Source organism: Pan troglodytes, chromosome 3 (genome assembly GCF_028858775.2).
Source record: "Pan troglodytes isolate AG18354 chromosome 3, NHGRI_mPanTro3-v2.0_pri, whole genome shotgun sequence".
In the NCBI taxonomy this organism is placed as follows: Eukaryota; Metazoa; Chordata; class Mammalia; order Primates; family Hominidae; genus Pan; species Pan troglodytes.
This window is the reverse complement of record NC_072401.2, coordinates 140,556,160-140,580,017: the sequence shown is the minus strand read 5'-3', so window position 1 is coordinate 140,580,017 and position 23,858 is coordinate 140,556,160. Positions and strand designations below refer to the sequence as shown.

At 38.8% G+C, this 23,858-nt stretch overlaps 2 protein-coding genes across 38 annotated transcripts in view; both read left to right on the top strand.

Annotated features, from left to right (window-relative positions):
* The window catches only part of ELF2 (E74 like ETS transcription factor 2), a 120,123-nt gene that overhangs the window by 56,905 nt on the left and 39,360 nt on the right, over positions 1-23,858 (top strand). For 7 of the 37 annotated variants that reach the window (XM_063809032.1, XM_063809039.1, XM_063809031.1 and 4 more), the window contains one exon: positions 4,462-4,564. The exons of 26 other annotated variants lie outside the window; for them this stretch is intronic. The gene's annotated coding sequence lies outside the window, so the exon portion shown is untranslated. Of the gene's footprint in view, positions 1-4,405; positions 4,565-23,858 lie in introns of all 37 variants that reach the window. 4 more of the 37 variants (XM_063809030.1, XM_063809036.1, XM_063809022.1 and 1 more) reach the window with 1 other exon arrangement.
* LOC104006215 (protein phosphatase 1 regulatory subunit 14B-like) lies at positions 5,684-6,312 on the top strand. Its single transcript, XM_054683859.2, has one exon. The coding sequence runs from the start codon at positions 5,699-5,701 to the stop codon at positions 6,191-6,193; it is 495 nt and encodes a 164-aa protein (XP_054539834.1). The 5' UTR covers positions 5,684-5,698; the 3' UTR covers positions 6,194-6,312.

The window sequence follows — 23,858 nt, the reverse complement described above, 5'->3', positions numbered from 1 at the left end:
TAACTTTCCAGTTTAGTTTGTGAGAGCAGGTTATGTCTGCATTTGTTATGTGCAAGGCACTGTTTTCAACATGTTTCTTTTCAGGGGCAATTTAGTTGTGGAGATAAAAAAAATCTGTGTTATATTCAAAATACAAAGCAGTCAATAGTCAAATGAGCGTTATTTACAAATTCAAAGGAATTTTCTGAAGAGGAAAGTTCAATTTACAGGATTAGGGAATGTTTTAGAGAAAGTAAAGGACACATGATAGGATCTAGGTGGACAAATATGAGGTAGGTGAAATGCATTGTAAACTGAGGGAAATATAATTAATAAATGGGTAGACTATTGAAATTCAATACTTGTTCAGAAGATCTTGAGTAAATAAGACATTGGCAGGAGATTTCATTAAGAGCTATGACTAGATTGTGAATTAAATCTCAAGAGTTAGTAATTAGGCTCATAAGGAAGCAGAAAGATTTGGAAGGTTTTAAGTAGGAAATACTAGGGGGCCAGTACCTTGGGAGGTAGAGGCAGAGGTGGGAGGATCTCTTGAGGCCAGGAATTCAAGACCAGCCTGGGCAACATAGTGAGACTCCATCTCTTAAAAAAAAAAATTAAAAATTAGCTGGGTATGGTGGCGTGCACCTGTAGTCCTAGCTACTTGAGAGTCTGAGGCCAGAGAATCCTTTGAGATTAGAGTTTGAGGTTACAGGTGAGCTATGATTGTAGTACCACTGCGCTCCAGCCCGAGTGACAGAGTGAGCCATGTCTCTAAAAAGAAAGTACCATGCAATTAGTATTTCAGTTGGATATAGGATCAATTGTAGGGGGAAAGATGAGACAGGAAGACTAGCTGTTGTAGTATGAGTTGAAGGATGGCCTGAGAAATATTAAAACGAGGTAGTAGCAACAGGAACAGAAAGGGCTTGTATAAACCATATTACTATATATTATCTTACATGATGTATAAGGGGAGAGGCACAGTTAGGTAAAATATTCTGCTTTTTGACGCTTGGTCATGGTGATAGTAGCACATATGATTTGAGGAAGGCAAGACTGGTGAAGCAGATAAGTTTGGTAATAGTCATGATGATTTTGAGTTGAAGCAGAACTTTAAAGATGAATATTTAGGTATTTAAAGATGCACAAATGTGGCCGAGTGCAGTGGCTCATGCCTGTAATCCCAGCACTTTGGGAGGCCAAGGCAGGCGGATCACTTAAGGTCAGAAGTTCGAGAGCAGCCTGCCCAATGTGGTGAAACCCCATCTCCACTAAAAATACAAAAATTAGCTGGGTGTGGTGGTGCACGCCTGTAATCCCAGCTACTCAGGAGGCTGAGGCAAGAGAATTGTCTGAACCGGGAGGTGGAGGTTGCAGTGAGCTGAGATCATGCCACTGCACACCAGCCTGGGCAACAGAAACTCCATCTCAAAAACAAACAATCAGATAAACAAAAAAGTTGCACAAATGTGTAGTCAAGGTCCCATCACAAAAGAGATGGCATGCTAAAATTAGGATAATTTAAGGAATGTTTTAATAAAGGGCTAGTTACAAACATGTAGGCAAATATAAGGTACCCGTAAGAGACAGGGCAGTACTGCAGACCTAGCAATAATTGCTGTTTCTGCCCTTTGGCTCATGGGCCAAGGGGAAGGAAGGGTGACCAGAATCCTGAAGAACAGAGCCCTGAACAGGGAGTCACCTTGGGAGATTCTGAAACCTTTGATCAAAGGACACAGCTAGCTGGAGGGCAATACCTCTTCCCAATAATATCCTGCTAAGGCACGCCATTGACCAAACTCAGTCTGAAGCCATAGGAATCCCGTTGATGAAGTCAGTCTCCAGGGACAGAGAGCAAGGTGAAGAAGGGTGGAGAATAAATCTGGAGGGGCAAATGGAAGATATCTAGTACAACTAAAGCTTAGTAAAGAAAGGTCAGGGAGAAACTGATTTGGGAATCATCCTCATTTAAAGCCGTGGAAATAAATTTCCAAGGGGAAACGTATTTCATAGATTTTTCCCAAGGAAGAAGATACGTAAATTTTATATTTGTCTCTCTGTGATGGAGAACAAAGGACATAGAATTAAGGAATTAACCTTAGAGAATGTTTACATTTTAAAGAGTGGAGAAGAATCAAAGAGTAGTCAAATATGATAGAAAATCCTGGGCGACTATTTCTGAGTTTTTTTTTTTTTTTTTTTCCCTTTAAGTAGCTCTCTTTAGTAGGAAAGGGAAGAATATTGACTTGGGTTAGTTAGTTCTGATTTCAAATTTCCCCTTTATCACTTACTTGGCAGTATTTAACCTTTTCGGAGTGTTTCACTGTCAGAAAATAGGAATTCAGGGTTGTGAAGATTACATAAAATAAATACATAAAGCACAGTGCTTGTGACAGAGTTTCTTTAACTTCATTAGCACCTTCCCTGTGACTTCAAGTATGGACAGGACTTTTATACATTAGAATGGAATATTTGTTTAACTTTGTTTATGTCTCTTGTTTTCTCCTTCCTTTTGCTTCCACTTAAAAAAAAACAAAAACAAATGCTTTATACCTTCAGTTTATACTTTTTCCTTGTCATTCCTTCCTTGATTATTGTGCTCTGGCATCTCCATTTATCATTCTACTGAAGCTCTTTATCAGATTTCGGTGGCCACTCTTCTGTCAAATTCAGTGACCCATAGAATCATCCAGAAATAATCCTTCATAATCTGGCTGCCTTATCTGCTGAAACACTGTATTCTCCTAGTTATTTTTCTTGTTGACCTTTGCATGGATTGTACTATTTATGCTTCTGAGTGTTTGCTCAAAGACAGTTTCCTCCTATCTATAATGTGCTCAGGTAGGTATTAGCCATCTTTTAAGGCCCAACTACATGAAGATTTCCACAATGATTGTGGTCTACAATAAACATCCCCTTACCTGATCTGTTATACCATCTGGATATAGGTACTTTCTTGTATTATTTTATTATTTTTATCTATTATTGCTTATATTATTTTTGTTGTATATACTCCTATTGTTTTCCCAGTGAGTGTATAAGCACCTTGAAGACGGAGACCATACTTTTTTCTTTTGTTAAATATACTGTTGAACATATAATAACTAGCTGGAAAATACAAATGGAAACAGATTGAGTTCTGAGTTAGTATTGTAGTATAATCAAGAACCATCTATGTAAAGTCATACTTAAGTCTCATTTTAAAAATCACAGTTGGTGTCCATCATTCTTGCTTATATCTAATAATTTGATTTTTCTTTTTTCTTTTTTTTTTTGAGGTGGAGTCTCACTCTGTCACCCAGGCTGGAGTGCGGTGGTGCGATCTCGGCTCACTGCAACCTCTGCCTCCCGGGTTCAAGTGATTCTCCTGCCTCAGCCTCCCAAGTGGCTGGGACTACAGGTGTGTGCCACTATGCCCAGCTAATTTTTGTATTTTTAGTAGAGACGGGGTTTCACCATGTTGGTTGGCCAGGATGGTCTTGATCTCTTGACCTTGTGATCTGCCTGCTTCGGCCTCCCAAAGTGCTGGGATTACAGGCATGAGCCACTGTGCCCGGCTCACTCTCTTGCCTAGGCTAGAGTGCAGTGGCACTGCAACCTCTGCCTCTTGGGTTCAAGCAATTCTTGTGCCTCAGTCTCCTCAGTAGCTGGGATTACAGGCACTCGCCACACCTATGTGGCTAATTTTTGTGTTTTTGATAGAGACGGGGTTTCTCCTTGTTGTACAGGCTGATCTCGAACTCCTGGCCTCATGCGATCTGCCTGCCTCAGCCTCCCAAAGTGCTGGGATTACAGGCCTGATTTTTTTCTTAAAAGCAATACATGCTTAATGGAAAAAATTGGAAAGTATTGCAAAGAATAAGCAAACTGAAAATCATCACCCCTAATCTTACCAACAAGGAGACAATGATTGTTGCTTTTTAAAAAAACATTTCCTTTTAGTCTTTTAAAAAATGCATTTTAATCATAAAATATTATATAATACAAGCAGACTGATTAATCTTTGCTAATTTTAATAAACATTGGCTGTCAAGTGGTCTGGTTGGTAGCTTCCTACTTCTGTCTTCTGACCACTGGGGACAGGACTTTGCTCCTTAACCACGTATCAAGAGACATTAACATTTAGTCTTATTAGTTAATTATCAAGAAAACTTAAACCATTTTTAGTGATCAACAAAATTGTGTTTAAACATTAGTTGAAAAGATGGATGATGATGAGAATTTTTATATAATTCAACGAGAAAGCAGTGCTTTTTAAAAATAAAAATGAAAGTTTAGGTTTTTAAAATGCAGTTTAAAAAATAAAACCAGATTTCCTTCATGAAAAATAAGATAAGGAGCCAAATTTCTTTCTTGAAGAATCTCAGGACTAATTTGACTTCATGATGAGCTGTCATAACTTTTGTATTTGTTATACCATCAGAAATCCTCCCTGTGGCACAAAAGGACTCCTTTAATTAGAAAATATTGTTGCCACAGGGAGGTAGAAGATCGACATGAAAAACTGGGGATCTGAAAACGAGCCCCTATCCTAGGATTACCTGAAGGTGAAACAGATTGAGCCAGAAGGAAGACAATGCTGGTAGGTTGGTTTTTAATTTATTAAGAATGTTTATAATTTTATATTTCATTAAAATTATTTCATCTACCTTTACCATATTTTTGTTTAAGGGGTGACAATGATTCCTCCTTAAGGAAGGAGAAGTAATACGATAATATTTTTCCTCCAAGATAGTTTGCTGAATTATCCCTTGCCATATTCTTAATATTTGTTTCTTTTTATAGATAAAGCTCTGGGGCTATTTCATGCCTCTACTTCCTTGGAAGCTACTATTGACTGAACGTCTTTAAGTCATTTTTTTTTTAGTCATTTCTGTTGTTTTTGCTTCTAATCTACATCTTTTCCTAAATTTTTAATAAGTGTTTTTTCCCCCAATTATTTATTTTCTTGAGGTTAGCCTAGCCCTAAGTTTTCTAAAATGGTAAAATGTGAATCTTAAGTTCATTTAGCTTTTACTCTAGAATTGTTTGAATTGTAATTGTACTGTGATTTAGATCAGACAGTATTATTAGATAAAAAATTTTAATACTTTAATAACTATCAACCACGTATAGTGGCTCAAGCCTGTAATCCCAGCACTTTGGGAAGCCGAGGTCAGGAGTTCAAGACCAGCCTGGCCAACTTGGCAAAACCCCATCTGTACTAAAAAATATAAGAAATTAGCCAGGCGTGGTGGTGGACTCCTGTAATCCCAGCAACTGGGGAGGCTGAGGCAAGAGAATCGCTTGAACCCAGGAGGTGGAGGTTGCAGTGAACTGAGATGGCGCTACTGCACTCCAGCCTGGACAACAGACAGACTCCGTCTCAAAAAACAAAACAAAACAAAACAAAAACAACAACAACAAAAAACTATTCCATTTAGCCTGAGATGCTATCAATGGTAAGAAACATTATTTTTATACCACTAAAGGAAAAAATGCTGCCAAATATAAACTTTAAGAGACTATCAACTTTAAGATAGGTACTGATTTCAGAGATGTCAAATGTGAAAAAAATGTGTATCTTAGGATTAATGAAATATGACTTGCAATTATGAATCTTTCCTGAAACTCTCATTTACTGGGAATTAAACATTAAAATATGAGGCCTGTGAAAAATGGAGGTGAGTTGTGGTATAGAAATCCATGTCAGGGGGCGCGGCCAGGCCAGCTCCGCATGCTGCAGCTGCCCCCGGGCGCCCCCGAGGCGGTGGCGCAGGGAGGGGCCCGACGCGCGCACGTGGCCCCGGTGGCCGCCATGGCGGACAGCGAAACAGCGGGGGGCGCGGCGTTGGCGGCCCCGGCCCCAGGGCCGGGCAGTGGCGGCCTAGGACCACGCGGAGAGGGCCCGGGCGGCGCGGACGATGAGGGCCCAGTGAGGCGCCAAGGGAAGGTCACCGTCAAGTATGACCGCAAGGAGCTACGGAAGCGCCTCAACCTAGAGGAGTGGATCCTGGAGCAGCTCACGCGCCTCTACGACTGCCAGGAAGAGGAGATCCCAGAACTGGAGATTGACGTGGATGAGCTCCTGGACATGGAGAGTGACGATGCCCGGGCTGCCAGGGTCAAGGAGCTGCTGCTTGACTGTTACAAACCCACGGAGGCCTTCATTTCTGGCCTGCTGGACAAGATCCGGAGCGTGCAGAAGCTGAGCACACCCCAGAAGAAGTGAGGGTCCCCGACCCAGAAGAAGTGAGGGTCCCTGACCCAGGAGAACGGTGGCTCCCACAGGACAATCGCTGTCCCCCAACCTCGTAGCAACAGCAACACCGGGGGACCCTGCGGCCAGGCCTGGTGCCATGAGCAGGGCTCCTCGTGCCCCTGGCCCAGGGGTCTCTTTCCCTGCCCCCTCAGTTTTCCACTTTTGGGGTTTTTTATTGTTATTAAACTGATGGGACTTTTTGTGTTTTTATATTGACTCTGCGGCGCGGGCCCTTTAATAAAGCTAGGATACGCCTTTGGTGCAAAAAAAAAAAAAAGAAATCCATGTCAGTGCTGAGCATGCTCTCTAAATTTTGTGTGTGTGTGAGACTGAAGTCTCGCTCTGTTGCCAGGCTGGAGTGCAGTGGCGCGATCTCAGCTCACTGCAACCTCCCGGGTTCAAGAGATTCTCCTGCCTCAGCCTCTTGAGTAGCTGAGATTACAGGCGCGCACCACCACACCTGGCTAATTTTTGTATTTTTAGTAGAGATGGGGTTTCACCATGTTGGCCAGGATGGTCTCGATCTCCTGACCTCATGATCTGCCTGCCTTGGCCTCCCAAAGTGCTGGGATTACAGGCGTGAACAACCATGCCCGGCCTCTAAATTCTTTGATGTCTTTTAAGAGAGGATATTTAAGTAAAAAAATCATATAACCATATTGTTTAAAATTATACAAAATAACCATAAGGTATAAAATTATGGAGTATATAGAAAAAGAAAATCTATTTTAATATGACATATTTACTTCAATAGCGTGTTATCCTAATTGAATATCACTTAATTAGTATAACTTTGAGATCTAAAAAGAAAATGAAATGAAGCTTCTGCTTTTTAAGCTGTCATTTAAAAACAGGATCCTTTAAGGGCTCGTTAAAATAGCATGATTTTTAGTGCACTTGAATATATGTTTTACAGATTATTAATTATGTGAAGGAGAAAATAGTGGCCAAAAGCAAAGACCTACTCTGTCAATTAATAAAGCAGAAATGAAAAGGAATGATTTTATTTACTTTTAATTTTTTTTTTTTTTGAGACATGGTCTTTCTCTGTTGTCCAGGCTGGAGTGTAGTGGCGCAGTCTTGGCTCACTGCAACCTCTGCCTCCCGGGTTCAAGCGATTCTCCTGCCTCAGCATCCTGAGTAGCTAGGATTACAGGTGCCCACCACCAGGCCCGGCTGATTTTTGTATTTTTAGTAGAGACGGGGTTTCACCATGTTGGCCAGGCTGGTCTCAAACTCCTGACATCAAGTGACTCGATCTGTCCTCCTTGGTCTCCCAAGGTACTGGGATTACAGGCATGAGCCATTGCGCTCGGCCAATTTTTTTTTGAGACAGGGTCTCTGTCACCAAGACTGGAGTGCAGTGGCACGATCTTGGCTCACTGCAAACTCTGCCTCCCAGATTCAAGTGATTCTCCTGCCTCAGCCTCCCTAGTAGTTGGGATTACAGGCACCCACCACCGCGCCCTCCCAGAGTGCTGGGATTACAGACGTGAGCCACTGCACTCAGCCAATTTTATTTTATTTTGAGACAGGGTCTCTCTTTGTCACCCAGGCTGGAGTGCAGTGGTATAATCATGGCTCACTGGAGCCTTGACTGTCCCGGCTCTAGTGCTCCTCCCACCTTAGCCTCCCTAGTAGCTGGGACTACAGGCAAATGCCATGACACTCAGCTAACTTTTTTATTATTTGCAGAGACAAGATCTCAGTATGTTGCCCAGGCTGGTCTCATACTACTGGACTCAAGCAATTCTCCCACCTTGGCCTCCCACAGTGCTGGGATTATAGGCATGAGCTACCTTGCCTAGATGAAAAGGAATGATTTTAAATGATGTTTGCATGCCAAGAAACATCTGTTTTATGTAAAAGGAAAGAAAAGTATATCTAGACGATAGATCATTAAAAGATATTTGTTTGACTTTGGAAACTAGTAGCCATTCATTCCTTTGTATTCAGAGAGACTTAAAAACTTTTTTTTATTTATCTTTTTTGATACGGAGTCTTGTTCCGTCACTCAGGCTGGAGTGCAGTGGTGCAATTACGGCTCCCTGAAACTTCCGCCTCCTGGTTCAAGTGATTCAGAGAGACTTTTTTAAAGAAACACTAGTTAACTTTTAATTTTGCTATACATCTCCGAGAAACACCCAAGAATGATCAATAAATACTAAAAAAATTTAAAAAAATTGCTATACAACAATGTAAATAATACAATCTTATTAATTCAGACTGAGGAGAAGGCTAACTGTGGATTATATAGAATTTTAAATGCGTAGCAAACAAGGTTACGAGTGTTGCCAAGTAGAGATAGTTTTTAAGATTTTCTTAGATGTACAAATACGAATGCTTTAACACATATCCCTAGGCAAATCCATACATCCATTCAGCCATCTGTCAGTGCTTACTGAGGACCTGCAATGTCCCAGCCTCAGAGCTGAATATCTTGTGGTAAACAAGACCCTCTCTTTGCCCTCACCAGGCTTTCAGCTATGTGTAGAAGATGAACAATTTATTAAACATGTTGTTATGATAAAATGTGATGAGAATTATGATAGGATTAATTAAAAGTTTATGGGAGTAAACAGCAGGAGAATGCCTTCCTGAGGATGTGACATCTGAAGTAATTATTCAGGCAGAGAATAGCAAGGTTGAAAGTCTGGAGGAAGAAAAACAAGGCTTATTTGAGTTGCTGAAAGAGATTCAGTAGGGCTAGATATGAATTATGAGAAAGAAAGGGGATTAAAATGAGGTGTAAGAGGCAAAATAGAAAAAAATCTTATTGCTGAGGGCTTTTAAAGCTTTGTATCTGTTTCTTGGATCAGATAAGTCTAAAGGGCAGTGAGGAGCCTTTTAAAAGTTTTGAGCAGTTTTGAAAAATACAAATTTAGTTTTTTTCAAAATAGTAAGTGCTGTAAATGAAAAAAGGAATAGGACAGTCAAAGAATTACTTAAAATCTGAACTCCTTGGTTTCTCATTCATAGCTCCCTGATATCTAGCTAACTGTTTCACCTTCCACTAAGTTGTCTGCCTCTTCAGATTTGGAGTATAGTTACGCTCATTGCCTACACTAAGCTAAAAGTAGTAGAGATTAAAATAGTTGCTCAGCCAGCCTTTCTTTTTGGAGTTAACAAGGTAGGTGCTTTGTACGGTGCTGTTTCAGGAGGAGGAATCATTGTCTCTTATCCATTGTCCATCCCCATTTGTGTAAACTTTTGGGTTTTTCCAGGACCTGGGCAAGACTCAAAACAGCGAGTCCTGATTGAATGCCATTCCTATTTGTTGAATTTGTTAGGTATTTATCTAGGCTGGTGGCCTTTAAGTCAATTGTGTAATAGGAATATTATTTTATATTGAGACCTTGTCTGTACAAAAAAAAAGAAAAAAAAAAAGGCTGGTATGGTGGCATGGACCTGTAGTCCCAGCTACTCCTTGCAGTCCCAGGAGTTCAAGGTTGCATTGAGCTGTGATGGTGCCACTGCTCCAGCCTGGGCAAACAAGCAAGACCCTGTCTCCAAAAAAAAAAAAAAAAAAGTATATCATTTTGATCATTTGGACTAGACAGTGTAAGTTAATATATTTCTTTTGGTCTTGATGTCTTTGAGGACTAACTTATAAGTAAAAGTTATCTTGAAACTCTATCTGTATTTTCAGCGCTGCATACAAACAACTGCTGGTTTTTATTTCCACTGGCATCATTGACAGTGTTCTAGGCCTTAGGTGTCATAGTAGATACCATAAAGAGAATTATATACAGAAGAGCTATGATTTGAGCCTTTGCAACTAAATATATATCAAAGGGCTTTATAATGGATTTTTTTTCTCTTTAAAAAATGTAATACACAATATTTAGAATATTCAAAAAAACTGAAAAATTCAACTAAGTATGTACTACTAAAATTAATAAAATATTGGCAGCAGTGTTAATTTAAATACATCTTATGTTCCCCAATTTAATTTTCCCCTTTCCTTCTTCCTTAAGATAATTACTATCCTGTTTATTAATGATATAATGGAATATTTACAATAGAAGTATGGAAGATTCCGGATATGTGTGTTTTTTAATTGCCAAAAAGAAGTGATCTTTTAGTTTAACAACAATTGTTTTGGAGTAGGTTGGCCTATTAGTGACAAGTTCTCATTTTTATAGGGATTTAGATAAAGATTCAAATCATAGCTCCTAAGCAGTGCAGTTGTTTAAGATGGAATGAGAGGTTGTGAGTATCTTTACAACTGGAGATTTTAAAGCATGAACTAGAATGCCACTTAGGGATATTGTAAAGAGAATTCAAGTGTCAGGTAGGTATTCAAACTAGGTTTCTTTATAATTTTCAATTCTGAGATGCTGTTTTTTAATAACTTCATTCTGTAAAAGCATGAAAAAATATGATTGTCTATGATATGGTTGTCAGTTCAGTCTCCGGATTAGAAAGGTGTTTCATGAAACAAAGATTAGTTTTTTTTTAGTACCCAGGTTTTATCTTTAGTTAGTTTTATTCCATGGCCATTCTCAAACATTTTGTCCCTAGATAGCTGCCTTACAGATGTCTGTCTTTGGTCACAACAGGAACTGGGCAAGAAAATGTGACGTAAGCCCATCATATTGTTTTGGGGGAAGGACCAGGACCCCAGAGCATGTGCTCTGCTATGGTCAGCAGCTTTATCTTATTTTGCCACTTAAAGAGTCTTAATCTTGTTATTGTGATTAGGTAGTTTTTTCTTCTTTTACACCAATAGCACAGACATAGCTTTGAGTGTAAATTTCTTAAAAGTTTTTCTGATTAGTTGATATGGCTAGTACTTAGAAGATGCTTACATCAAAAAATAGCATTCTTTTTCAAAGCGATTTCTAATATACAATATTAATTATAACACAAAAATATTTTTTAACGTTTCTTTTTATTTTAGATTCAGAGGGTACATGTGCAGGTTTGTTACGAGAGTATACTGCATGATGCTGAGGTTTGGGCTTCTATTGATCCCATCACCCAGATAGTGAACACAGTACACGTGGGAAGTTTTAAAAATATCCTTGCTCCCTTCTCCCTCCCTCTGTTCCTCCCTCCCTCCTTTTGGAATCCTCAGTGACTGTTATTCCCATCTTTATGTATTGTGTGAACCCAAAATTTAGCTCCCACTTGTAAGTGTGATATTTGGGTTTTTTGTCTGTGCGTTAGCCTCCGGCTGTTCCATGTTGCTACAAAGGACACGATTTCATTCTTTTTTATGGCTGCGAAAAATGGGTTTTTGATTAAATAAGTTTAGAAAATGCTGGGTGAAGGAAAATTAAACAGATTTATTTACAGGAAGACTTCTCAGACGTTTTAATATGCAAATGTGATTCTAAAGAAGAGGTATCTCTTTTAAGAGATTATCTCTTAGACTAAATGTCTTATAGAACAGCCTTATACCTTTAGAGCAGGACCACCTGGCTTGTTAGTACTACTTTGGCACAGTCATAAATAGCCAAGGGACTAAAATTCTCATTTAATAAACTGTATTATATTTAGCCTTTTACCTCATTAAGTCTGCTGCTTCTTAATGCTGCTTGTCTCATGCCATGGTAGTGCATTTTTCTCAACTAGGTTTTAATTTTTTAATTTTGTAAATCAGACAGTTAAATACTGTGGGTTAGGAGTACTGGCCAGACCCCAAGTTGTCTTACATTAGTGACCAGAAATAATTGTTGGACCAAGAAACTAAAATGTTGTTAGCTTTACTTTTTGAAGTTATTGAAGCATCTTCCTGAAAAAAAAAACTAAAGTTAGATTTATACCAGCAGGCTATTTGTGGCAATGATGCTTGTTTACTATGCTCTCGTTAAGGTATATGAGGGCTTTTTCAGGGAGATAACATAGTATCTTTGGCAGAAGATACTTTCCATGATGTTTTTCTTTAAATAAAGAAGAGTTGCTATGATGCCTCCTCATTCGATCATTGCATCAGAGTTACTCTAACAGTTCTAGACATGGGGCAGGAAGCATACTTATTTGGGCCCAGGATCTTAAAATGTTCAGATGTGTGAGTTTGAAGGTTGTTCTGTTCCCCTCATTTGAGAGTCTTCTGTGACCTTCCTTAACAACCAGTTCTTCGATTCTTTTATTTTTTTTTCTACCCACGGACATTTACCTGTTTAATAAAGACAAGTCTGTTCTCAGAGCAGGGTATGTTTTGTTGCCTTCCTATCCATTAACCACCTCCCCACAACCCTAGTCTGCTATTTTGAGTGTGCTTTTTAGTCATTCTGTGGCATTTTTAGAAAGCACAGAATTTTTTTTTTTTTTTTTTTTTTAGAATATGAATGGATTTTAGGGTAATCTAGTCCACCTCTTCAAAAGAGCTAGTTAGCAATGGAGCAGGTCCAGAAACCCTGGTCTCCTGATTGCTAGGATGGGACTGTTTCTGTTCTAGAGTGCTGCTTTGGGGCCTGAGAGATTCTGTAGTTTTTGTTTTTTAATAAGCTTCCATAACATAGTTATTAATAAAATGTTCTGAATTTCCATTTTGCTACCATAAATCAAAAGAGAATTGTGTCTCCCTTCTATCGTTAATTTAATCTGTATAACCTTGAGGAAGCCACTTACTTTCTGTTAGTATGAGTTTCCTCATTTGCAAAATGAAGAATACAGTAGTTATCTCTCACTGTTCTGAAAACTAATAATAAGGTATTCCCAGTGTTAAGCATGGTGCCTGGCATAAAGAAAGCTCAATACATTCTTCATACTGCTGCTAGTATAAGTTTTCTAAAATGTACTTTGTCATTTCTTTTTTAAAAAATTTAATGACAGCCTATCATCGACAAATTGATTGTCATTTTCTTTCATAAAGCCCTTGTATTAATTATCATGACATTCTGGATAAAATCAAATGCCTTAAAGATACACATTCTCACCTTTTCAGTTTTAGCTCTTACCATGCCTTTTTTTTTTTCTCTTCTCCTGGCTCTCTAGCTTCCACAACTTGGTAAGGTTTACACTTTGCCTAAAAACTCAGCCCCTCTGTTTTTATCTGTGATCAGACATTTCTCTAGGAAGGATTTCTTGATCTTTCCGGTATTTATCAGTTTTATCATGTGGTGCTATCCCATACTTGTGAGAGTTGTTATGTTATATTTGGTATGTGTATCATATTACCTTTCCAACATTCACACGTTTCTAAATCTAGAATACCCAAATGTTTACTACAAGAAGATTAAGGGAGTTACTAATAGAAGTTTGTTTAGCTATTGAGAGGTGCTTTTATTTGATTCCCCTAAAATCTGAAAATTCCCTGATTGCATGGTAAAGATGCCTCTCTGTCTCTTTTAACTATAGTTATTAGCTGTTGATTGTTATTACCCTTGGTGTTGTGTTTTAGTTTGATTTTTTTGTATTTTTAAAATTGGTTTATAATCATACATATTTTGGGGTACGTATGATATTTTGATACATATATATAATGTGTAATGATAAAGTCAGAGTAATTGGGATATCCATCACCTCAAACATTTATTGTTTTGTTTTAACAAGAGGTTTTTAACACAAATATGTTTCAAGGAGGTGGTAGTAGTGGTGAAGAGGGTAGTTGTCTGTGAATGTCTATTTATAAAGAGGCCTATCACTCAGAGGGGGTCAACAGAACTTTTAATAGCTCTTAACTGTTAAATTTTGTAAGGTCTTCCTTTGTTTTTTTCCTTTTTTAAATTCAGTGGTCAGTTCTTAGATTGTAAGGTTTTTCAACCTTTTTGTGTCATGAACCTTTTTGGCCATAGGGTGAAGCCCATGAACTTTCTCTCAGAGCATTGTTTTAAAATATAAAGTAAAATATCTAGGATTAAAAAGGAACCATATATATTGAAATATAGTTATCAAGGCTGGGCATGGTGGCACATGCCTGTAATCCCAGCACTTTGGGAGGCCGAAGCAGGTGAAACACCTGAGGTCAGGAGTTTGCAACCAGCCTGAGTAACATGGTGAAACCCCTTCTCTGCTAAATACAAAAAAAAATAGCCAGGCATGGTGGCACATGCCTGTAATCTGAGCCGCTTGGGAGGCTGAGACAGGAGAATCACTTGTACCTGGCAGGCGGAGGTTGCAGTGAGCCGAGATCAAACCATTGCACTCCAGCCTGGGCAACAAGAGCGAAACTCTATCTCAAAAAAAAAAGAAAAAAAGAAATATAGTTATCAAACTATTTTAAATTGTGATATATATCAATGCATGTGTTTCTGTATTAATATATTAAATAATGAGATCTAGTGACAGATATAATTTACTGCTATAATTTCAAAGTAGTGACAACCATAAATTATATAGAGCGAGACCCTGTCTCAAAGAAAAAAAACAACCATAATATGATATGAAAATATCTGTGATTTATATTGGTCATGAAATCACAGATACTACTAAAACAACTGTGGTTTGTGCTTTTATTTAAAACGAAAGAGCTAAATTTTAGTTAGAAGCTAAAAAACTATTGTTCCCAGGTCTCACTCATGTATTATTTTAACTGTCATCTACCTTTTTTTTCATCATCCTTTCTTCCTCTGTGTTCTGCCCTACTTCCATTCTCTTTTCTCTAATAATCCATACTAGGGATCTGAAAGCCAGTTTAAATATGTCACATTTTAAGTACAGTTTTATGATCCCTGCTGTATTCTTTTTTTAAAGGATAAAAGCCTCTCAATTATGTAGTGGTAATTTTTCATATTCGTTAATGGAGTGAGAATTTAATTTCTTTGGCTGAACATTTAATATATTTCTTTAAATGTTTATTAAATATTTTAATGACCTCTTTGTTGGTTTAAGATCCCTTCTATCTCCATGACAAAAATTTCCATGGCCAATGGTTCTTAAACTTAAGCATACATAAGAATTATCAGAAGGGCTTGTTAAAATACAGATTGTTGGACCCATCCCCAGGATTTCTGATTCAGTGGATCTGTGGTAGAACTGGATAATTTGCATTTCTAACAAGTCCCTAGGTGATAAGGCTGCTGTTGGCCAGGGATTGTTATTATTTTGAGGCAGGGTTTTACTCTGTTGCCCAAGCTGGAGTGCAGTGGTGCCATTATACCTCACTGCTACCTTGAACTCCTGGGATTAAGCAGTTCTCCCACCTCAGCCTCCCAAGTAGCTGGGACTACAGGTGTGAGCCACCACACTCAGCAATTTTTTTATTATTTCTTTTTTGGTAGAGATGGAATCTCTGTATGTTGCCCAGGATGGTCTCAAACTCCTGGCCTCAAGTGATCCTCCCACATTGGCCTCCCAAAGTGCTGAGATTACAGGCATGAGCCACAGTGCCTGGCCAGGATCATTTTTTGACAATCATTATCCCTAGAGTGTTGGAAATGACAGCACAGAAAGGGAGTTTCTGCCATTGTTAAAATTCAGTTAACTCTGTAGTTTCTTACTATATTATACCCATCATAAAAAATTGTTTTGGGGAGTAAAAGGATGGTAAAGTCCTTTCAGGTGTATGAAATAATGTAACGCATCAATACTATTCATCATTAAGCATTCATTGAGCACCTAGTAAATGCAAGGCATTATTTTAAGGCATGGGGCTACAATGTAGACAAGAAAGGCAAAGTCTCTACATTTATGGTACTTAGAATCTAGTGGACAAAACATGTAAGTTTGCACTACAGTAAAATTACTTTGTCACAAATCAAATTATATAACTTGAAATTGTTCTTTAAAGTAAATATATGGAATTAAGCTAAAATAATAAACTCATGAATTATTCTTTTCAAGCAGTTAAAGCAGTGGATAATTTTTTTCCTCTCCCTTTCCATATGACAGTTATTAGGTACAATTGAGATAGTTAATTGGTAATCTTAACATTTATCATGTACACATTACCTATATTACTGCCATGGCTCCTAGAAAGTGAACAATTCGTTGTTGAATAAGACATGCTTTCTAGCCTCAAAGAAGCTTACTAAGTTGCGAAAAATGAGCATTCAAGCAAATAATAGTATTATAGAGTAGATAGGGTTGGGGAAAGGTGAGGGAAAGAATTGCCAAGTATGGTAGTGAATTCAAATGTTCCAGATTACATTATTGCTATTGTGGTAGGTCCCATTTAAATGTCATCATGAGAGTTGACAGTGAAGGCCTCTGGTTAGAGGCAGAGGAACAAGTCAAATGGAATTAAGTATTCCTAAATCTCATTATTTTTAATTTTTTATGTGTGTAACAATACCATAAAAAATCAGAAAGATTTTCCTGTCCTCATTGATGGAAAAATCAGGGAACAATGCTAAGAACTCAGCCTGTTTGCAGTAATTGGTTATGATTTGGGAGTGGAATTAGGAGGTGAAGTAGGACTAACTATGACTTTTTAAATTTTTTACATTCCTATATTTTTTCTTTTCTTTTTTTTTTTTTTTTGAGACAGAGTCTCACTGTGTCTTCCAGGCTGGGGTGCAGTGGCACGATCTCAGCTCACGGCAACCTCGCCTTTCGGGCTCAAGTTATTCTCCTGCCTCAGCCTCCTGAGTAGCTGGGACTACAGGTGGGCACCACCACGCCTGGCTAATTTTTGTGTTTTTAATAGAGACAGGGTTTCACCATGTTGACCAGGGTGGTCTCGAACTCCTGACCTCAAGTGATCTGCCCACCTCGGCCTCCCAAAATGCTGGGATTACAGGCATTAGCCACCGTGCCCAGCCAACATTCCTGTATATTTTTTTCATTGAGTATATCAAGAGACAAATGTAGCTTTATAGCCTTTATTTTCATTAGAATAACAGTTTTTTTTTTGTTGTTTGTTTTTGTTTTTAAATGAAAGAAGTCCTATGCTGTTTTCTCCTGGTTTAAAGTCAGTGTTTGGTCATAATTGGGTGTTTGATTTCTTTTCACTTTGTAAATATGCCAAAATATATACACTACTTGAAGGGAATGAGCAATTGCATTTTTTATTTAACTAAAATACTTTTCATATGTTTTATATTAAACTGGGTGGTGATAATATGCAATTATTTTTCAGGACTTAATATCTTTAAACAATTATTTGTTAGTGAGTAGAAAAACAAACTCTTTGTCTCACTATACTCTCAACAGTTAACACAGAAGACCTCTGGGACATCTGATTACCATGAAGTGTGTGGGATTTCTCCCGACCAATAAACTAGTCAGTCAGTTCTGTAGTGGACACCAGCTGGGTGTCCTCTAATTCAATTCAGTTCTGACACTGTCTACTTGGAGATAGCATCAGATCCTCTGAGAAACACATTTACCTGTTTATCATAAAGGATATTTAAAGGATACAGATGAAGAAATGCATAGGGCGTGAAGTACTGGGGAAGGGTCATGGAGGTCCCATGCCCTTGCTGGGCATGCCACACTCCAGGAACCTCCACATGTTCAGCTATCAGGAAAGTCTCTGAACTCATTCCTTGTGGGTTTTTATGGAAGCTTGATTAAGTAGGCATGATTGATTAAGTCATTGGCTATTGGTGGTTGACTTAACCTTCAGCCCTGTTTCCCGAGGCCCAGAGGTTGGGAGTGGGGCTGAAAGTCCCAACCCTATAATCCTGCCTTGGTCTTTCTGGTGACCAGCCCCCATCCTGAAGATACCTAGGGGCTGCCAGCCATTAGTCAATCTTTAGCACACAAGAGAACACTTATTACTTTGGAGATTCCAAGGATTTTAGGACTTGTATGCCAGGAAATGGGGAGCAAGACTAAATACATATATTTCACACATATTTCACAATATCACAGCTAGAACTTGGGGGATTTTCTTATCAGTAGATGAACTTGCAAAAGATCATAAGAAAGTTTTACATCAAAAAGAAAAGGTTAGCCTAGGCAATATGGCAAAACCCCATCTGTACAAAAAATACAAAAATTAGTCGGGCATAGTGGCAGGTGCCTGAAGTCCCAGCCACTTGGAGGCTGAGGTGGGCAGATTACTTGCACTTGGTAGGTCAAGGCTGCAGTGAGCTGTGATCCTGACACTGCATTCTGACAGAGCGAGACCCTGTCTCGGGGGGGAAAAAAAAAACATTTATGTCTCCGATCTAGTTAGCAAAAAGATACTTCTTTTTTTTGGAGATGGAGTCTTGCTCTGTCGCCCAGGCTGGAGTGCAGTGGCACGATCTCAGCTCACTGCAACCTCCGCCTCCTGGGTTCAAGCAATTCTGCTGCCTCAGCCTCCCGAGCAGCTGGGATTACAGGTGCCCGCCACCACGCCTGGCTCATTTTTGTATTTTTAGTAGAGATGGGGTTTCACCATCTCGGCCAGGCTGGTCTAAAACTCCTGACCTCAGATGATCCGCTTGCCTCAGCCTCCCAAAGTGCTGGGAATTCTGGCGTGAGCCAGCATGCCCGGCCGATACTTCCTTTTTTTTTGAGACGGAGTCTCCCTCTGTCGCCCAGGCTGGAGTGCAGTGGTGCTATCTCCGCTCACTGCAACCTCCGCCTCCTGGGTTCAAACAATTCTCCTGCCTCAGCCTCCCGAGTAGCTGGGACTACAGGCGCCCGCCACCACCCACCACCACCCACCACGCCCGGCTAATTTTTTGTATTTTTTTTTTTTTTTCGTAGAGACCGGGTTTCACTGTGTTAGCCAGGATGGTCTCGATGTCTTGACCTCGTGATCCACCCACCTCGGCCTCCCAAAGTGCTGGGATTACAGGCGTGAGCCACTGCGCCCGGCCCTGATACTTCTTATATATGGTGTTTGACAAGTCTTTCAGGAAAATCTGAATTTTTTTCCCCATATCACCTTTTTTCTGATGTGTAATAGTTGGAAAATAAAGGCAGGATTTAGAATAATTACTGAGAATGAAAAACTTCTTTTGAAGAGGAAACCAAGAACTTGGTTCAAGAGGAGAAAGAAATTAAAAGGTGGTAATTTCTTTTTGAGACATTTACTTTCTTGAATAAACTTGACATCCCCCTTTTTTTTTTTTCTTTATCTTTTTCTCTAGGGACATTGGTCTATAGTTAGTATCTAGGTTTACAACATTAAGCTTTTTTCATTTTGTTTGGAAAAACAAGGCTGGCAGAATTACATTTGTTTTTAATTCCATTGCTAATATTACATACTTAGGAGGCTATCAGGTGCAAGTTATTTACTTGAGACGAGAAGCACCGATTATTTTGGCTAGGCTTCATCTGAAGGCCTATGTTCTGGGAAGGGAGGCCTCCATAAAAAAGGAAGAACCTTTAGTGACCTTTATCCTTGGGAATAAAAGTAAAGATCAGAAGCCAGTGCATTCAGTTTACCGTCTTACAAAAGGAGTCAAGTATTGTATAGGTCAGAGACCACTATTGTAAGATCATATAAATCCTGTGTCTAATTTTGTTATCCTGTGTTTCTCCATAATAATTAGTACCAAGCACTTTACAAAAAGAATCCCCATATATTTGTTTTTGGAGGCCACAAGAAATGGGAAGGCTAATGAGAGACTGCAGTTAATTCTGCAGCTAGTCTTAGGGAAAACAGAACTCCAAAAAATAGAATAGCTGAAAGGAGAAGAAAGCAGACTGAATTCTTGTGCTTATCAAAGGAAGAACAAAAGAATAAGGAGTTGTCCTGGATCTGAGACCATTAGTGGGGTTACCTGAGATGACCTGTGATGTGTGTGGCACTGTTTTTTTTTTATGTGAACTAGAGCAAGAAATTAGATATGGCCCCTCCTGTAAAGAAACTCACTCATTTGTGGGGAAAATATATAAGGAAACAACTCTTCATAACCTAAGGTTTAATAATATTAGTGTTATAATAGTGAAGGAGACAGATCTTAGCTATTCTGATGGGAAGTTTACATTTTAGTTGAGTTTGGGAAGATAAATAAAATTTCATTGGGAAGAAAAGAATTTTCTAGTTGAGAAGTCATTTATTTATACCTTTTCCTACCTTCTCCCAGTCCATTACCAAATCATGTTAATTTTGCCTCCAAAGTATATCTTGAGTCTTCCTATCTTCATTGCTACTAGGCTAGTTCACTCTGTAGTTTTTTTTACATGAGCTATGTTGATGGCCTTTGGCCTTCTAATCAGCCTGTTTTCATTATTGCCTCCTCCTCCTACCCCCAGCAATCTATGCTCACCATAGTAGCCAAAGTGATTTAAAATATAAATTTGTAAGTGGAATAGTGATACTCCCTCCCTAAAATCTTTCAGTGGATTCTAATTGCACTTAAGATAAAATTCAGAGTAATTTAAAATTGTTTTCACTTAATTTTTATTTTTTTCTGTATTTCAATGGATGCAGTTAAAAAAATGTTTTTTTAAAGAGTTATGGTCTTGTTATGATGCCCAAGCTGGAGTACAGTGGTTATGCACAGGTGCAGTCCCACTACTCATCAGGACAGGAGTTTTGACTTGCTCTGTTTCCAGGCTGGTCTGGTTCACCTCTCCTTAGGCAACCTTGTGGTCCCTCATATTTATGCCGAACTTAGTGCAGATACCCAATTGACTTAGTGCACTATAGCCCAGAATTTCTGGACTCAGGCGATCCTCCTGCCTCAGCCTCCCAGGTAGTTGGAACCACGGGCATGTGCTGCTGCACCTGGCAGGAGTTTTTAACATGGTCTTTAAGACACTGAATAATTTGGCTTCTCACATTCATCTAGAAACAATAACAATAATAGCAACCCCCCAAAAAAGGAAAAAAAAAGACAGCTCTAACATTTAAAGTTTCTTTACTATGTTGCCAGGAATTGTTTTTAGGGTTTTACATATTAACATTACATATTTCACACTCTCAACCCTAGGCCGAATAATTTTTCCAAGGCTAGATAGCTATTTAAGTGGTGGAAGCAAGGATTTAACCCAGAGCCCAAGCTCAAGCATTGTACTCTGATGCATTATATAATATCCCTTCCCCTCACAATACAAATTATTGTAATCACAGTGCTCCTTTCATCCTTCCATTAATCCAAACTCTTGACCTCCACAGGGTGTTCACGCATGCCCTTTTCTGTCTGGAGTAGATTATTTTCTAGTTTTCAATTTCTAACTCCTGGTTGTCCTTTAGATTATAGTTTAAATGTCACTTTCTCACAGAGAAAGAGGCCTTAGCTGATATTCTTAAATCTCAATTAGGACTGTTCTGTTATTTTTTATCATAGCCCTCCATTATTTAATGTGTTTTGTTTTTAGCACCTACAACTTGTCATGCATTCAGTTCCCACCATTAGGTAGTAAATACCTTCCAAGAAGTTCAAATCACATAAAATCTGGCATTAATTTGAGGTTAATGAAATGGCCTGGGTCAGTCTGGGTATAGGAGGAAGAGGTGTGTGTATGAAATGGGTTCCAGAATTCAGACTAAGGTATCCAAAATCAGTCTAAGGTCCAGCTGTGGTTTGGTGCCACCTGGTGGTAGTTGTGTACTTCTGTGACTGCTTTTTGAGGATAGGATGGAAGATGGGAGCCAATTATCAGTTGACTTACCTGAATTCATGTATTTAGAAAGTTTTACTTGACTATATTTATATTTGTGCTCGTTTGCTTAATGTTTCCACACTGTGCTCCATAAAGTCAGAGACTATATCCATTGTGCTTACTGGAATTGCTCAGGGCCAGGAACCCAGTAGGTTTTCAATAAAATATTTGTTTATTAATGAGAACACATCATGAACCAGAAAGGATTGCCAAGAACTTTGTATTTTATTTAGACACTGCCCATCAATGTAGTTTACTGCTCATTAGTGTAGTTTAACTAGAGTTTAGGCTATATAGACAGGTATGGTTGAGAGATAAGGCTAGACAGGTAAAGGTACAGTGGGACCAGATTGTGATGGCCCTTGAATAAAATAGTGAGGAACTGTATGAAACATTATTTGGAAAAGATGAGAAGTGAAAAGTGGGACATTTATTTTAAACATCCAGAACATAGAAGACGTAGCTTTCAAAATACTAACTTTGGGATAGGTTAGGGAATAAACTAAACTTGACCAATTTAACAAAAGGCAGCAAAGGAGAATAAAATGATGGAATAGAAATAATAAATCAAGATAGTAGAAGTAAGTACAAAATATATCAGAAATTATATTAAAGTTATCTATTGTGATCACAAGACAAGAACCTGTGTTATTTATAATAGATGCATAAAGCAAAATTAAATGAATGGAAACAGCTAATATATAACAGATAAACCAAAATTAAGTTTTAAAAATATCGGCCGGGCACGGTGGCTCATGCCTGTAATCCCAGCACTTTGGGAGGCTGAGGCAGGTGGATCACGAGGTCAGGAGTTCAAGAGCAGCCTGGCCAAGATGGTGAAACCCCATCTCTACCAAAAATACAAAAAATTAGCCGGGCGCGGTGGCAGGCGCCTGTAGTCCCAGCTACTCAGGAGGCTGAGGAAGGAGAATCATTTGAACCCGGAGGGTGGAGGTTGCAGTGAGCCGAGATCGTGCCACTGCACTCCAGCCTGGGTGACAGAGTGAAACTCCGTCTCAAAAAAAAAAAAAAAAATTTAAAAATAGAAAAATCTGTTTACCAGAAAAGTACTAATCAAAGGGAGCTGGTATAATAAAATAGAATTTGGGGTGAACATTTTTAATTGGGACAGAGAGATACTCTTTTTACTGCTAAAAGGAACAATCTAGAAAACGAAATCATCATAAACTTATATGCATCTAGCAACACAGCCTTGAAATACCACTTAAAACAAAAATTTTTAGGAAAACTAGACATGTCTACAAAATAGTGGGACATCTTTGTCAAAGTGGAAAAAAGCATATATGAAATTAAAAATAGTATCAAAGAATTCAACTACAAAGGGCTTAACAAACTTTGTAAATTGGAGATATATAGGACATTGTACCTAACCTAATAGAAACTTAAACATTTTTTAGTTATGTATGTCAGTTTTTAACCATGTACTATTCCATAGAGGAATGTTAACAATGTCTAGAAAATCAGTGTCATACAAAATACGTTATTTCAGCCAGGCATGGCAGCTCATGCCTGTAATCCTAGTGCTTTGGGAGGCTGAGGCAGGAGAATCACTTGAAGCCAGGCAAGACAATATAGTGAGACTCTGTCTCTGCAAAAAATAAATTAGCTGGGCATGGTGGCACTCACCTATAGGCCACATTGTACTCCAGCCTGGGTGACAGCTAGACCTTCTCTCTAAAAAGAAAATCAAACAAAATATTTTGTCATGATGTAAGAATATTAGAAAACAATGAAAAAGACAATCAAAATAATAATATTGGAAACTAAAAATTAGTGGATCAAAAAAGAAATGAAAATGTTAAAATACTTATAGCTAAATAACATTGAAAGCATTGCATATTTTTTTTTACTTTTTTTTTTTTTTTTTTTTTTTTGAGACAGAGTCTTGCTCCGTCACCCAGGCTGGAGTGCAGTGGTGTAATCTTGGCTCATTGCAACCTCTGCCTTCTGGGTTCAAGCGATTCTCCTGCCTCAGCCTCCCGAGTAGCTGGGATTACGGGCATATGCTACCATACCCGGCTAATTTTTGCATTTTTAGTAGAGACGGGGTTTCACCCATATTTGCCAGGCTGGTCTTAAACTCCTGACAAGTGATCTGCCCGCCTTGGCCTCCCAAAGTGCCACCGCGTCTGGCCGAAAATATTGCACATTAAAACTTGGAATGTAGCTGGGTGTGGGTGCACACCTGTAATCCCACTTGGGAGGCTGAGATGGGAGAACCACCTGAGCCCGG